The sequence below is a fragment of the Neophocaena asiaeorientalis genome, unplaced genomic scaffold (genome assembly GCF_003031525.2).
Source record: "Neophocaena asiaeorientalis asiaeorientalis breed wild unplaced genomic scaffold, Neophocaena_asiaeorientalis_V1.1 scaffold612, whole genome shotgun sequence".
Taxonomy (NCBI): Eukaryota; Metazoa; Chordata; class Mammalia; order Artiodactyla; family Phocoenidae; genus Neophocaena; species Neophocaena asiaeorientalis.
The window spans coordinates 571483-584426 of record NW_020171815.1 but is presented as its reverse complement, the minus strand read 5'-3'; the positions used below and the strand labels follow the sequence as shown (position 1 = coordinate 584426).

The 12944-nt window shown below is 40.2% G+C and overlaps 1 protein-coding gene across 4 annotated transcripts in view; it reads left to right on the top strand.

The window, feature by feature from the left end:
• The window catches only part of PDE1C (phosphodiesterase 1C), a 273423-nt gene that overhangs the window by 156047 nt on the left and 104432 nt on the right, over positions 1 to 12944 (top strand). For all 4 annotated transcript variants that reach the window (XM_024737279.1, XM_024737251.1, XM_024737260.1 and 1 more), the window contains exons 3-5: positions 7030 to 7143; positions 8944 to 9126; positions 10059 to 10125. In XM_024737279.1, coding sequence (XP_024593047.1) covers positions 7030 to 7143; positions 8944 to 9126; positions 10059 to 10125 — 364 coding nt within the window. The remainder of the gene's footprint in view (positions 1 to 7029; positions 7144 to 8943; positions 9127 to 10058; positions 10126 to 12944) is intronic.

The window sequence follows — 12944 nt, the reverse complement described above, 5'->3', positions numbered from 1 at the left end:
CACTCATTTTTAATCTTTTTAAGCTACTTTTCCATGTTGTTAAGGTTGGCTTTGTTAAATCTTGGTCATCAGTCAATTTATTTATTTATTTTTAACATCTTTATTGGAGTATAATTGCTTTACAATGGTGTGTTAGTTTGTGCTTTATAACAGAGTGAATCAGTTATACATATACATATGTGCCCATATCTCTTCCCTCTTGCATCTCCCTCCCACCCTCCCTATCCCACCCCTCTAGGTGGTCACAAAGCACCGAGCTGATCTCCCTGTACTATGTGGCTGCTTCCCACTAGCTATCTATTTCACGTTTGGTAGTGTATATATGTCCATGCCACTCTCTCACTTTGTCCCAGATTACCCTTCCCCCTCCCTGTATCCTCAAGTCCATTCTCTAGTAGTACTGCATCTTTATTCCGTCTTGCCCCTAGGTTCTTCTGATCTTTTTTTCCTTTTCTTTTTTTCTTAGATTCCATACATATGTGTTAACATACGGTATTTGTTTTTCTCTTTCTGACTTACTTCACTCGGAATGACAGTCTCTAGGTCCATCCACCTCACTACAAATAACTCAGTTTCATTCCTTTTTATGGCAGAGTAACATTCCATTGTATATATGTGCCACATCTTCTCTATCCATTCATCTGTTGGTGGAAACTTAGGTTGCTTCCATGTCCTGTCTATTGTAAATAGAGCTTCAATGAACATTGTGGTACATGACTCTTTTTGAATTACGGTGTTCTCAGGGTATATGCCCAGTACTGGGATTGCTGGATCGTATGGTAGTTCTATTTTTAGTTTTTAAGGAAAATTCACACTGTTTTCCATAGTGGCTGTATCAATTTACATTCCCACCAACAGTGCAAGAGGCTTCCCTTTTCTCCACACCCTCTCCAGTATTTATTGTTTGTAGATTTTTTGATGATGGCCATTCTGACTGGTGTGAGATGATGTCTCATTGTACTTTTGATTTGCATTTCTCTAATGATTAATGATGTTGAGCATTCTTTCATGTGTTTGTTGGCAATCTGTATATCTTCTTTGGAGAAATGTCTATTTAGGTCTTCTGCCCACTTTTGGATTGGGTTGTTTGTTTTTTGGATATTGAGCTGCATGAGCTGCTTGTAAATTTTGGAGATTAATCCTTTGTCAGTTGCTTCATTTGCAAATATTTTCTCCCATTCTGATGGTTGTCTTTTCGTCTTGTTTAGGTTTCTTTTGCTGTGCAAAAGTGCTTGATTTGTGACCCAAGATATGATCTATCCTGGAGAATGTTCCATGAGCACTTGAGAAGAATGTGTATTCTGTTGTTTTTGGATGGAATGTCCTATAAATAACAATTAAGTTCATCTTGTTTAATGTATCACTTAAAGCTTGTGTTTCCTTATTTATTTTCATTTTCAATGATCTGTCCATTGGTGAAAGTGGGGCATTACAGTCCCCTACTATGATTGTGTTACTGTCGATTTCCCCTTTTATGGCTGTTAGTATTTGCCTTATGTATTGAGGTGCTCCTATGTTGGGTGCATAAATATTTACAGTTGTTATATCTTCTTTTTGGATTGATCCCTTGATCATTATGTAGTGTCCTTATTTGTCTCTTATAATAGTCTTTGTTTCAAAGTCTATTTTGTCTGTTATGAGACTTGCTACTCCAGCTTTGTTTTGATTTCCATTTGCGTGGAATATCTTATTTCATCCCCTCAGTTTCAGTCTCTATGTGTCCCTGTGTCTGAAGTGGGTCTCTTGTAGATAGCATATATATGGGTCTTGTTTTTGTATCCATTCAGCCAGTCTATGTCTTTTGGTTGGAGCATTTAATCCATTTACGTTTAAGGTTATCAATATGTATGTTCCTATTACCGTTTTCTTAATTGTTTTGGGTTTATTATTGTAGGTCTTTTCCTTCTCTCGTGTTTCCTGCTTAGAGAAGTTCCTTTAGCATTTGTTGTAAAGCTGGTTTGGTGGTGCTGAATTCTCTTAACTTTTGCTTGTCTGTAAAGGTTTTAATTTCTCTGTCGAATGTGAATGAGACCCTTGCTGGGTGGAGTATTCTTGGTTGTAGGTTTTTCTCTTTCATCACTTTAAATATGTCCTGCCACTCCCTTGCTATTGATCCCTTCTAGAGAATTTTAATTTCATTTATTGTGTTGTTCATCTCTTTTAGTTTGCTCTTTAGTTCTTCTAGGTCCTTGTTAAACGTTTCTTGTATTTTCTCCATAGTATTTCCAAGATTTTGGATATCTTTACCATCATTATTCTGAATTCTTTTTCAGGTATACAGGCTATTTCCTCTTCATTTGTTAGCTCTGGTGGGTTTTTGCCTTGCTCCTTCATCTGCTGTGTATTTCTCTGTCTTCTCATTTTGCTTAACTTACTGTGTTTGGGATCTCATTTTCGCAGGCTGCAGGTTCGTAGTTTCTGTTTTTTTTGGTGTCTGTCCCCAGTGGCTAAGGTTGGTTCAGTGGGTTGTGTAGGCTTCCTGGTCGAGGGGAGTAGTGCCTGTGTTCTGGTGGATGAGGCTGGGTCTTGTCTTTCTGGTGGGCAGGTCTACATCTGGTGGTGTTTTTTCGGTGTCTGTGGCCTTATTATGATTTTACGCAGCCTCTGTGCTCATGGATGGGGTTGTGTTCCTGTCTTGCTAGTTGTTTGGCACAGGGTGTCCTGCACTATAGCTTGCTGGTCGTTGAGTGGAGCTGGGTCTTGGAGTTGAGATGGAGATCTCTGGGAGATTTTCACCGTTTGATATTACGTGGAGCTGGGAGGTCTCTTGTGGACCAGTGTCCTGAACTTGGCTCTCCCACCTCAGTGCCACAGCCCTGATGCCTGGCTGGAGCACTAAGAACGTGTCCTCCACATGGCTCAGAATAAAAGGGAGAGAAGAATTAAAAGCAAAGCTATATAGACAAAATCACACACAGAAGCATACACATACACACGCACAAAAAGAGAAGTAGGGAAAAATGTATATATATTGTTGATCCCAAAGTCTACCTCCTCAATTTGGGATGATTTGTTGTCTATTCAGGTATTCCACTGATGCAGGGTACATCAAGTTGACTGTGGAGATTTAATCCGCTGCTTCTGTGGCTGCTGGGAGAGATTTCCCTTTCTCTTCTTTGTTCGCACAGCTCCCGGGGTTCAGCTTTGGATTTGGCCCTATTTCTGCGTGTAGGTCGCCTGAGGGCGTCTGTTCTTCGGTCAGACAGGACGAGGTTAAAGGAGCCGCTGATTCGGGCGCTCTGGCTCACTCAGGCCAGGGGAAGGGAGGGGTACGGGTGCGAGGCGAGCCTGCGCGGCAGAGGCCGGCGTGACTTTGCACCAGCCTGAGGCGTGCTGTGCGTTCTCCCGGGGAAGTTGTCCCTGGATTCCGGAACCCTGGCAGTGGGGGGCTGCACAGGCTCCCTGGAAGAAAGTTGTGGAGAGTGACCTGTGCTCGCGCACAGGCTTCTTGGTGGCGGCAGGAGCAGCCTTAGCGTCTCATGCCCGTCTCTGGGGTCCGCGCTGGTAGCCACGGCTTGCGCCCGTCTCTGGAGCTCCTTTAAGCGGTGCTCTTAATCCCTCTCTCCTCGCGCACCAGGAAACAAAGAGGGAAAAAAAAGTCTCTTGCCTCTTCGGCAGCTCCAGACCTTTTTCCGGACTCCCTCCCGGCTAGTCGTGGCGCACTAGCCCCTTCAGGCTATGTTCACACAGCCAACCCCAGTCCTCTGCCGGCGCTCCGACCGAAGCCCACCCGAGCCTCAGCTCCCAGCCCCGCCCGCCCCGGCGGGTGAGCAGAGGAGCCTCTCAGGCTGGTGAGTGCTGGTCGGCCCTGATCCTCTGTGTGGGAATCTCTCCGCTTTCCCCTCCGCACCCCTGTGGCTGAGCTCTCCTCTGCGGCGCGGCTCCGAAGCTTCCCCCCTCCGCCACCCGCAGTCTCCGCCCGTGAAGGGCCTTCCTAGTGTGTGCAAACCTTTCCTCCTTCACGGCTCCCTCCCACTGGTGCAGGTCCCGTCCCTATTCGTTGGTCTCTGTTTATTCTTTTTTCTTTTGCCGTACCCAGGTACGTGGGGAGTTTCTTGCCTTTTGAGAGGTCTGAGGTCTTCTGCCAGCCTTCAGTAGGTGTTCTGTAGGAGCTGTTCCACATGTAAATGTATTTCTGATGTATTTGTGGGGAGGAAGGCGATCTCCGCGTCTTACTCTTCTGCCATCTTGAACCTCCTCCGGTCATGAGTCACTTTAATTGGAGATTCATGAATCTATCCTCCTTGAAAGATCACTGTCCCACAGTTGGCCTTAAAGTTTTTTTGTTTTTGTTTTTATTTTCTGGAAAAGCATATTAATGATGAAATTTTGAGCTTGTCCACAACTGAGAATGTATTTGTTGGCTTCACATACACATGGCAGTCCTAGTATACATAGGTAGATATAGATATCTTGAATTATACCATATTATTTTCAAAAATTGGTGTTGTTATTAAATTGCTTTTTGATATTTGGCATGGTTGAAGTCTTATGGCCAGCTTGAATTTTTGTTACTTTGTAAGTAATATATTTTTTTCTCAACAGTTTTCGCCTTTTTAAAAAATTCTTGGAGATAAAAAATTACAACTGCATATGTTGGATTTCTTTTTCTGGTTTTATCTGATCCCTTTTCATCTGCTTTAAAGGTTTTTCTTCAGTCTAGGAAAACTTATCTGATTAAAGCTGCTTCTGTTTGTTTATTTCTTATTTCCCTTTTGTAGGAAGATAGAATCATCTGGTTCTTACTTCTGTTAGCCATGTAGTTTCCGTCATCATTTTTTATGTTTTGTCTTCTCCTCTCAGGTTTTGAGAGCTGAGATGGGTCCTATTAGGGCTTCATGTCAATTCCTGGTAGAATCTTTAAGCCCCAAATCAAGGGAGAACATTTTTAGGAAGTTTAAGCTTACCCTCATTTTTCCTTGCCAGTGGAGAGTCAAAACAGGCTGGGGGTAGTTGGGCTTCTGGAGGTGAGAGTCAGAATTGGAGGCAGACTTAGCCAGGAATGTGTTTTGCTAAAGAGCTTCCATTTCTTATTTGGAACAACTCTCAGGGCTTGCTTCTGCAGTCTCCCCATTGTTTGGCAGGCTGGCTGTCCACTGTGTGTGAGGGATTGCTAAACCCTTCCATGCCAACTCCCTGTCTCGCACTGCTTGTGAAACCAGAACACTTCCTAGTGCTGCTAATTGGATCCGCAGGCTAACCCTCACCTCCAAGGCTGCAGAGGCCTCTGCTGATTTCCTTTGCATATTTTCCTTTTGCATGTTGGAGATTCACAAGTCACGTAGCCACTACCCTCAGTCTAATTTCCTCTGTATTTTACATCACTGAAATTCCTGGGAATTTATTTTGTATGGCTGACCCTCTTGCCTACTTTTTAAGGGTGATCCTGAGTTTTTCCTCTTTCCTTATTGTTGATCATTTTCATGTAGATCTGGAGGGGAATAGTTTATGCCTTGCAGAGATGTTGACCTGTGCTCTCTTATAAATGCAAATCTGAGGATATTTTGAAGTCAGGAAAGTGGGAGCACCCTTGGGAAATGGAGACTTGATAATAATCTTAAGTATCCTGATAGCATGTTTCTCTCTGGTTACCTCTGATAACCAAGGTCACTGAATAACAACAATGACAATAATGATAACAACTGCCTTTTAAAAAAACAACGGGGAAATGGGGGAAGTTGTTCAGAGTACAGACTTACAGTTGTAAGATAAATGAATTGTGGGGATCTAATGTACAACCTGGTGGTTATAGTTAGCAAGTACTGGTTTTAAGTATTGTATACGAAAGTTGCTAGAATAGTAAATCCTAAATGTTCTCACCAGAAAAAGAAATTAAATTTATGAGGTTTTGGCTGTATTAACTAGCCTTATGTGGTAGTCATTTTGCAACATATATGTGTATCAAATCATCATGTTGTATAAGGACACAATGTTATATATCAATTATATTCAGTAAAGCTGAAAACAATTACCAATCGTAGGTCACATGGTTGATGTGACTACATCAATATCAATTTGATTGAATCTTTATATCAACCTAGGAAATTTGGTGGTTGCTTCTTCATTTTATAGCTGACATTCAGCTATTGCCTGGGATTGCAGAGCTAATACTATGTGATGTACAATTCAAACCGAAGGTTGCCCTCAAAGTTTCTGTTCTTTGCTGGCTGTCAAAGAGCCTGAAGAGTTGTCCAATCTCCATATCTCTGTGGTATTTACAGTGTTCCCAGTTGCCGGTCTTTGATAATCTGTTGGCATTTTATTGCTCTCATATGTACTGAGTCCTTCTCTGTGGGGATAGTGTTCATATACATAAGAGGAGAGCATGTTTTATTGTTTCTCTTTTACTGTCTGGAACTCTTGACTAGCAGTGGGAAAGGTCTTGTCCTCAGTACCTTGGTTTGTCATCCATCCTCCTTAAAAAAAACAAAACTAGGGTATTTATCTGCTCCTAGAGGAATTCTTCCTGTCCAGTAAAAGTTTGCCTTCATGTATTCCTTATGGAGCCTTCTGTGGTTATTTTGGTGGTCTAAGTCTCCTCATCTGTCTTGGAACATGTGTGGGCCATGGGACTGCTATTCTCTATGGTCACAGCTGAACAAAGTACCTGCAACATAGCAGGATCTCAAGCAGTGTTTGGTGATGTTGTTGCTGGTCATGCTTTACTACATACAGTTAGGACCAAAAAATACGAAAATCAGAAGAGAAGCAAAATCACTGATAATTTAGGAAACTCTTAGCAAGATAAAAGGTAGTTAGAAAGTGTTGGGGGCTGTCAGTGCCTGGTAGATGAGAATATTTTTGTTCTTGATTTAGAGTGGAAAAAATGTGTGTATTTATTTTATAACTTGCTTCTTTGAGAAATACTGGTCAGTTCCATCATTAGATTTATATTTTCCTTTCAGATATATTGGGATAAATAAAAATATTTAATGGCTGTAAACTGCGTCCCTCTAATTGTAGGATTATCTTTGGTTTCCTCTAATTGTTTTTCCTCTATTCTAATTGAATCATGTCTTTTCCCCTCAGGTTACGGTCTTTGGTCAAACAATTAGAAAGAGGGGAGGCTTCAGTGGTAGATCTTAAGAAGAATTTGGAATATGCAGCCACAGTGCTTGAATCTGTATACATTGATGAAACCAGGTAAGCTAAAATGACAAGTTGATGTGGTAATATAAATTTTCTGTTATATGGCTTTTCTGAAATGTCCCCCATGGCATGTAGGAGGTAGCATTCAAATGATTGGTCTTGGAGCTTTAGTTTTCACAAACAAATGGGGTAGATTTGGATATCACATATCCTCTGTACATGCTCATTTATAAAAAGGAGCTAATAGAACTTACCTCTCACATGCCCATTATGACAGTGAAGTAAGAAAATGTAAGAGGAAAAAAAGTGATTTTTAAAAATCTTACCAGATTTTTAATCAAATGTAAAGTTCAACTGGAATTATTGAATATTATTCATCTCAGCCTAAAAATTATGTTCATGTTTTAATTCACGTTATCTATCTGTAAATGGAAGCTCCTGAAGGGATGGAGAAGCATTTGTTCTCTTAAACACCCAGTATTCCTCCCTTAATCCTTAGGTTTGTTATTGATTTACTTAGCAGACCCTCTCCACTTGAATTATCCATAAATACTAAAGCACTTCCGGTTACTATTGTAAAATGAATTTGAAAGTAACAGAATTGCACTTCTTTAGAAAAATGTGGAAATTGTAAACATGAAAGGCTTTTCTTCTTTTTTCTACTTCAGACAAGCTTCTCTGTTAGTATTTGTGTTGTATTACTTTGCTATGCCAAATTCCAATCCAAAAGGATTTCCCATAATCTAAGAATCGTGTGGCTTGGTTTTCGGTGATATGCTTGGTTCCTAATTTAAGGAAATTTGATACCGTAGTTTTTTCCCAGATGTTACATTTTTCTCCCCTACCTCTCAATTGATGGGTCTAAAGAGAAAAAAAACGAAACAAAATTTTCCATTGACACCTGTTTTTACTGCTTATTTTTAGTAGTGCTTAGTATAAAATACAGTATTCAAAGTTTTATTGTAATTTATTACTACTTCTGTTCTAGCCTGACCTATGAACACATTTGAAAAATCTGCTGAGCACACCTGACAGCTGCCTTAAATCACTGTGCTCAAATAAAGAACTGCATTGTTTTGGAAATTTTGCTTAAATTTAGACATTTAAGTTTCTGTAATGTCCTAACAAACTAGAGAGAATAGCAGTTGATATTATTTGGGTTCATTACTTCAGAGGACTGGGTTGATGTGATTTGGATAATACTTTGCAAAATCTTTCTTTTTCTTTTTTAAAAGTTATTTTTATTGAGATGTAATTGACATGTAACACTGTATAAGTTTAAGATGTACGATGTGTTGACTTGATATATTTATATATTACAATATGATTACTACTGTAGCGTTAACTAACACCTAATTATTATTTTTTGTGATGGGAACTATTAAGATCTAGGCTCTTAGCAAGTGTGAAGTTTATAATACAGTATTGTTGTCTATAGTTTTTAAGTGCCATTATTTTTAAAACAAAATAATGCCACATGGCCATCTATGAAATAAACCTCCTGGTGAATGCATTTTAAAATGGAAGGTTTAGATTCCATTCAAATTCCACAAACCATCTAGGAATAAAGATACTGGGTGCTCCTGAGTGCAATGTGTCTCAGACCTAGGAAGCCTGAGATAAAGTATCTTTGACTTTCTCTGATTCCTTTGTTCCTTTGTCCAGCCTGAAACAAACGAAGGGTGGGCTTTCACAAGCCTTGTCTAAAAGGTGCTGGATTTTTTTGTGGCCAATTTATTTTGGTTTCTTTGCACCTGTGTATGCAGGTGGGGTGGAGAGTAGGAACAGCTGCTTTGAACAGAGAGCTCTAAATTCAGATTTAATCTGTGTCCTGGTTCTGTTTCTTGGGTTCAGGAGACTCCTGGATACGGAGGATGAGCTCAGTGACATTCAGTCAGATGCGGTGCCTTCTGAGGTCCGAGACTGGCTGGCCTCCACCTTTACACGGCAGATGGGGATGATACTCAGAAGGAGCGAGGAGAAGCCGCGGTTCAAGAGCATCGTCCACGCAGTGCAAGCCGGGATATTTGTGGAGAGGTAAAGATGGCTGTCATTCAGTGACCAAAGCAGCAAAAGGGACACCAGTTTCTAACAACCAAAGGCTTTGCTTTGATGTAGTTTTGGTATCTTTATAAATGCTGAAAATTCTGGGTGGAAACAGACAGTCTTGAATGAGAGTTGGCAAAAACATATCTCCGCAGCATCGTTAGGACAAGCTTTTGCCTTTGCTTTGAATTCTTTTTGTTAATGTTAACTAGAGAAGATTTAGTTTGAATTGAGTCTCTAATTTTTAAAGAAGGACGTCTCATCCGTCATCATTTGACACATATGGATGATGTCTACATTTGGAACAGGTCAGGGATGCTTTGTTGAGGGTATTGAGCCAGGGAGGAGTTCATTCAAGGTGTTTGAGTTCCCCATGACACTTTCCAATTTTGTAAGTCACTTTGCTCTCTGAAATCAAATTGCCCCCCTTCCCCAGAAACAGATTCCAGAAATCAATTTATTCTTCCTACAACCCTTATCACACAATTACACATTTTAAAAATGCCATGGTCAGCTCGAAGTTCTCTCTAGTTTTTGACAGTTCTAAAGAACAAGCTCTTCTAAATAAGTTGCCCATAGGAGTTCTTTTTCAGGTTAAAGTACTACACTACATACTGTCTGTGCTATACTATAATTCACTTCCAGCAGAACAGGAGACCCATTTTAATAATTTAATTTCCAATTTGGGGCACATAGACTTAATTTTTTTAATTTCCAATGCTGTACATGTTTGGGATTGCTTTCATTTCATTTCATAGGCCACTTGAATGACTATGAAAAAGGTTATAAAAGAAATTTTAGGTTCCGTGGGTCCATCAGATGACATGACTTCTTGTTAATTGTCAATACTGGTATAAGTCTGTGGCCTGCTAATTCTTCTTTGTAAGACATAATATTGCATTTTTCCCTTCTGACTTTGCCAGAATGTATAGACGAACATCAAACATGGTTGGACTGAGCTACCCACCAGCTGTTATTGAAGCATTAAAGGTAATACCAAGGAAAAGGTCTTACAATGTTCAAGGTACCCTATAAAAAGTACAGTTAAAATTTTTGTTAGAAAATAAGAAATTTTCATTTACAATTCTATTTACAGTTTTCCTAGTCATTCCTGACTTTTTTCCTTCATCATCTTTTTGCTATTCGTTCTAACAGTATCACTATCTTTTCAGCCTTTGTACTGCCAAATTTTTAAAAAATTGAACTCTTGTTTGGTTTCATTTCTTTCTACTCTCTTGGAGTGGTTTAGTGATCTGTATAGCGATCTGGCATTATGAGACTCAGTCTGACTTTGGCCGTAGGAGATCAAATTTGTACTGGTTATAAATATTCAACATTAAGAGGATCTTTGGTGATTATAATTCTACCATTATCTGCTTACCTGTTCTATATCCATTTTATAGATGAAGAAACTAAGACTCAGTGAGACTAAAAAAAAAAAAAGGCACAGAGACAGAACTGAGGTTTGATACCAGAGTTCCAGGCACATAGTAAGCTAAGCTCTCAGTAACATATTACTGTATGAAAGTATGTCCTCCAGAGCCCTTGTCCTCTTCATATATCCTACTGTTTTCCCAAGTCCCTCACTGAGCCCAGAAGTTCCATGGGAAGTCACACAGACTTCCCATGTGTGGGAAGTCACACAGATGCTTGAGTTTAAAGGGGCTAAATACTGCAAGATGACTCCCAATCAGACAAGCTCTTGGAATTGTATAGAGTATCTCTAAGAGCCCCCAAGTAGATGTATTCCTGTAGAAGTGTGTTCATTCAGACCCATTGGTCTAAGGATATCCCAGCTGTGCTGAAGCTGATTTGACTTCTGGATTTGAAGGAGGGGCCGTGCTAAGGTTCAGGACCACAGAACTGGTTGCCTGGTGCCTACACAGGGAGTTGTGTCAACTTGCTCAGGGGCATCCCAGCGTTCCGACTCTTCTTAAAGCTATTTTAGTCTTTCTCTGAAACCTGAAAAGTGTATTCCTGATGAAATTTTCAGAAGATAATTTAAATTCCCTTTTCACAGAATCAGAGGTGGGAGAGCTTCTTGATCAATTTAATGTCAAGAGAGGGCCCTTGAGGGTCATTTTGCTTTTATATTTCATAGTCCCTTTCTCTTGACTCAGACATTCACTAGCTGAATTTGGGAGACCCTATATATTCAGATCCTCAGTTCTCCATTTTATGTTTCTTCTTAAGTCATCTAGGACAGCAGTCCCCAAACTTTTTGGCACCAGGGACCAGTTTCATGGAAGACATTTTTACACAGACGGGGGGTAGGGTGGGGAGGGTGGTAATGCGAGCGATGGGGAGCGATGGGGATAGGCAGATGAAGCTTCGCTTGCTCGCCTGCTGCTCAACTCCTGCTGTGCGGCCTGGTTCCTAACAAGACGCAGACTGGTACCAGTCAGAGGCTGGGGGTTGGAGACCCCTGATCTAGGACAGGTAGGATGCTCAGGAAGGAAACAGCAAGAAGACACATGTTTTCTCTCCCTCTTCGTCAACCCCCACTCTAATGCCGAATAAATTATTGTGTAATTTACAGCAATGTTTCCCATTTAATCTGTGAAATCACTTCATGAGATTTGATGTTTCATAACACCCACTATGAAGTTGCATTGATTTTCATAATTGAACCCGAAACATTCAATGAAAATCTTGGGAACATTGAAAGCATCTTTTTTTTTTTTTTTCGGTACGCGAGCCTCTCACTGTTGTGGCCTCTCCCGTTGCAGAGCACAGACTCCAGACACGCAGGCTCAGTGGCCATTGCTTACGGGCCTAGCTGCTCTGCAGCAAGTGGGGTCTTCCTGGACCGGGCACAAACCCGTGTCCCCTACATCGGCAGGCGGACTCTCAACCACTGAGCCACCAGGGAAGCCCTAAAAGCATCTTTTATCCTTAATTTCTTCCTTTATCATGAACATAAATACAGGTGGTTATACCAGTACTAAGAAATTTATGAAAATATTTCTTCCAAATTGGAGCATATTTTCTATGCAGAATAATTGAAGAAATGTGGAACAACCTGCGATGTGCATGAATTGTTGTTTTATGCTTAGGGAAAAGTAATTCTCAGAGGCACACATGTTGTCTTTCTGAGGGGAATGTTACCTTGATGATTCAGACAAAAAGTAAATACTAACTCTCTGAATTGCTATCCTTCTCCACACTATTGCTGATATGTACAGAAGGCTAAAGCTGTCATTTCTCTTGGTTGTATGCTCTGTTTACTGCAGAAGTTCAAGACCTTTTTACAATGTAATATTTTTCTGCATCCCTAGACTCCAGTTTTATTTTCAGTGGATTGGAGGTGAATTGGAGATATGACGTAGATTCTTTTTTTATGTAGTGCCTGTTAGAAAAAGGTTATTTTCACTCCAGTGCCAGCAATTTATATGGAATCACTATTGTTTTCTTCTATTACAGAAAATTTCCCTAAAGCCTGAGAGAATACAAGTCAATAAAATAATCATCATGCTACCGTCATGTTAACCTTTGTGATTAATGTAAGAACATGGCATAAAATAACATTTAAGTAAAGAGAATACTTCACCACCACCAACTCCTAAATTTTAAATATGTTGCAGTTTTGTTCTTTTTATTTGTTTCCATGCAATGAATACTCACTTCTAATTTGGGGTGTTTTATCTCTAACCTTCTAAGGTGGGGTTATTGGAAATGTAGAATTGTGCTGTTCTTTAGAAGGGTATCTATTGTGTGACTCAGGAAGAGACACTCTGGATAGACTCCAGGTTTAAAGCAGGAGGAGATGAAGAGGTCAGGCTTTCTTCACTTTAGACTAATAGGAAATT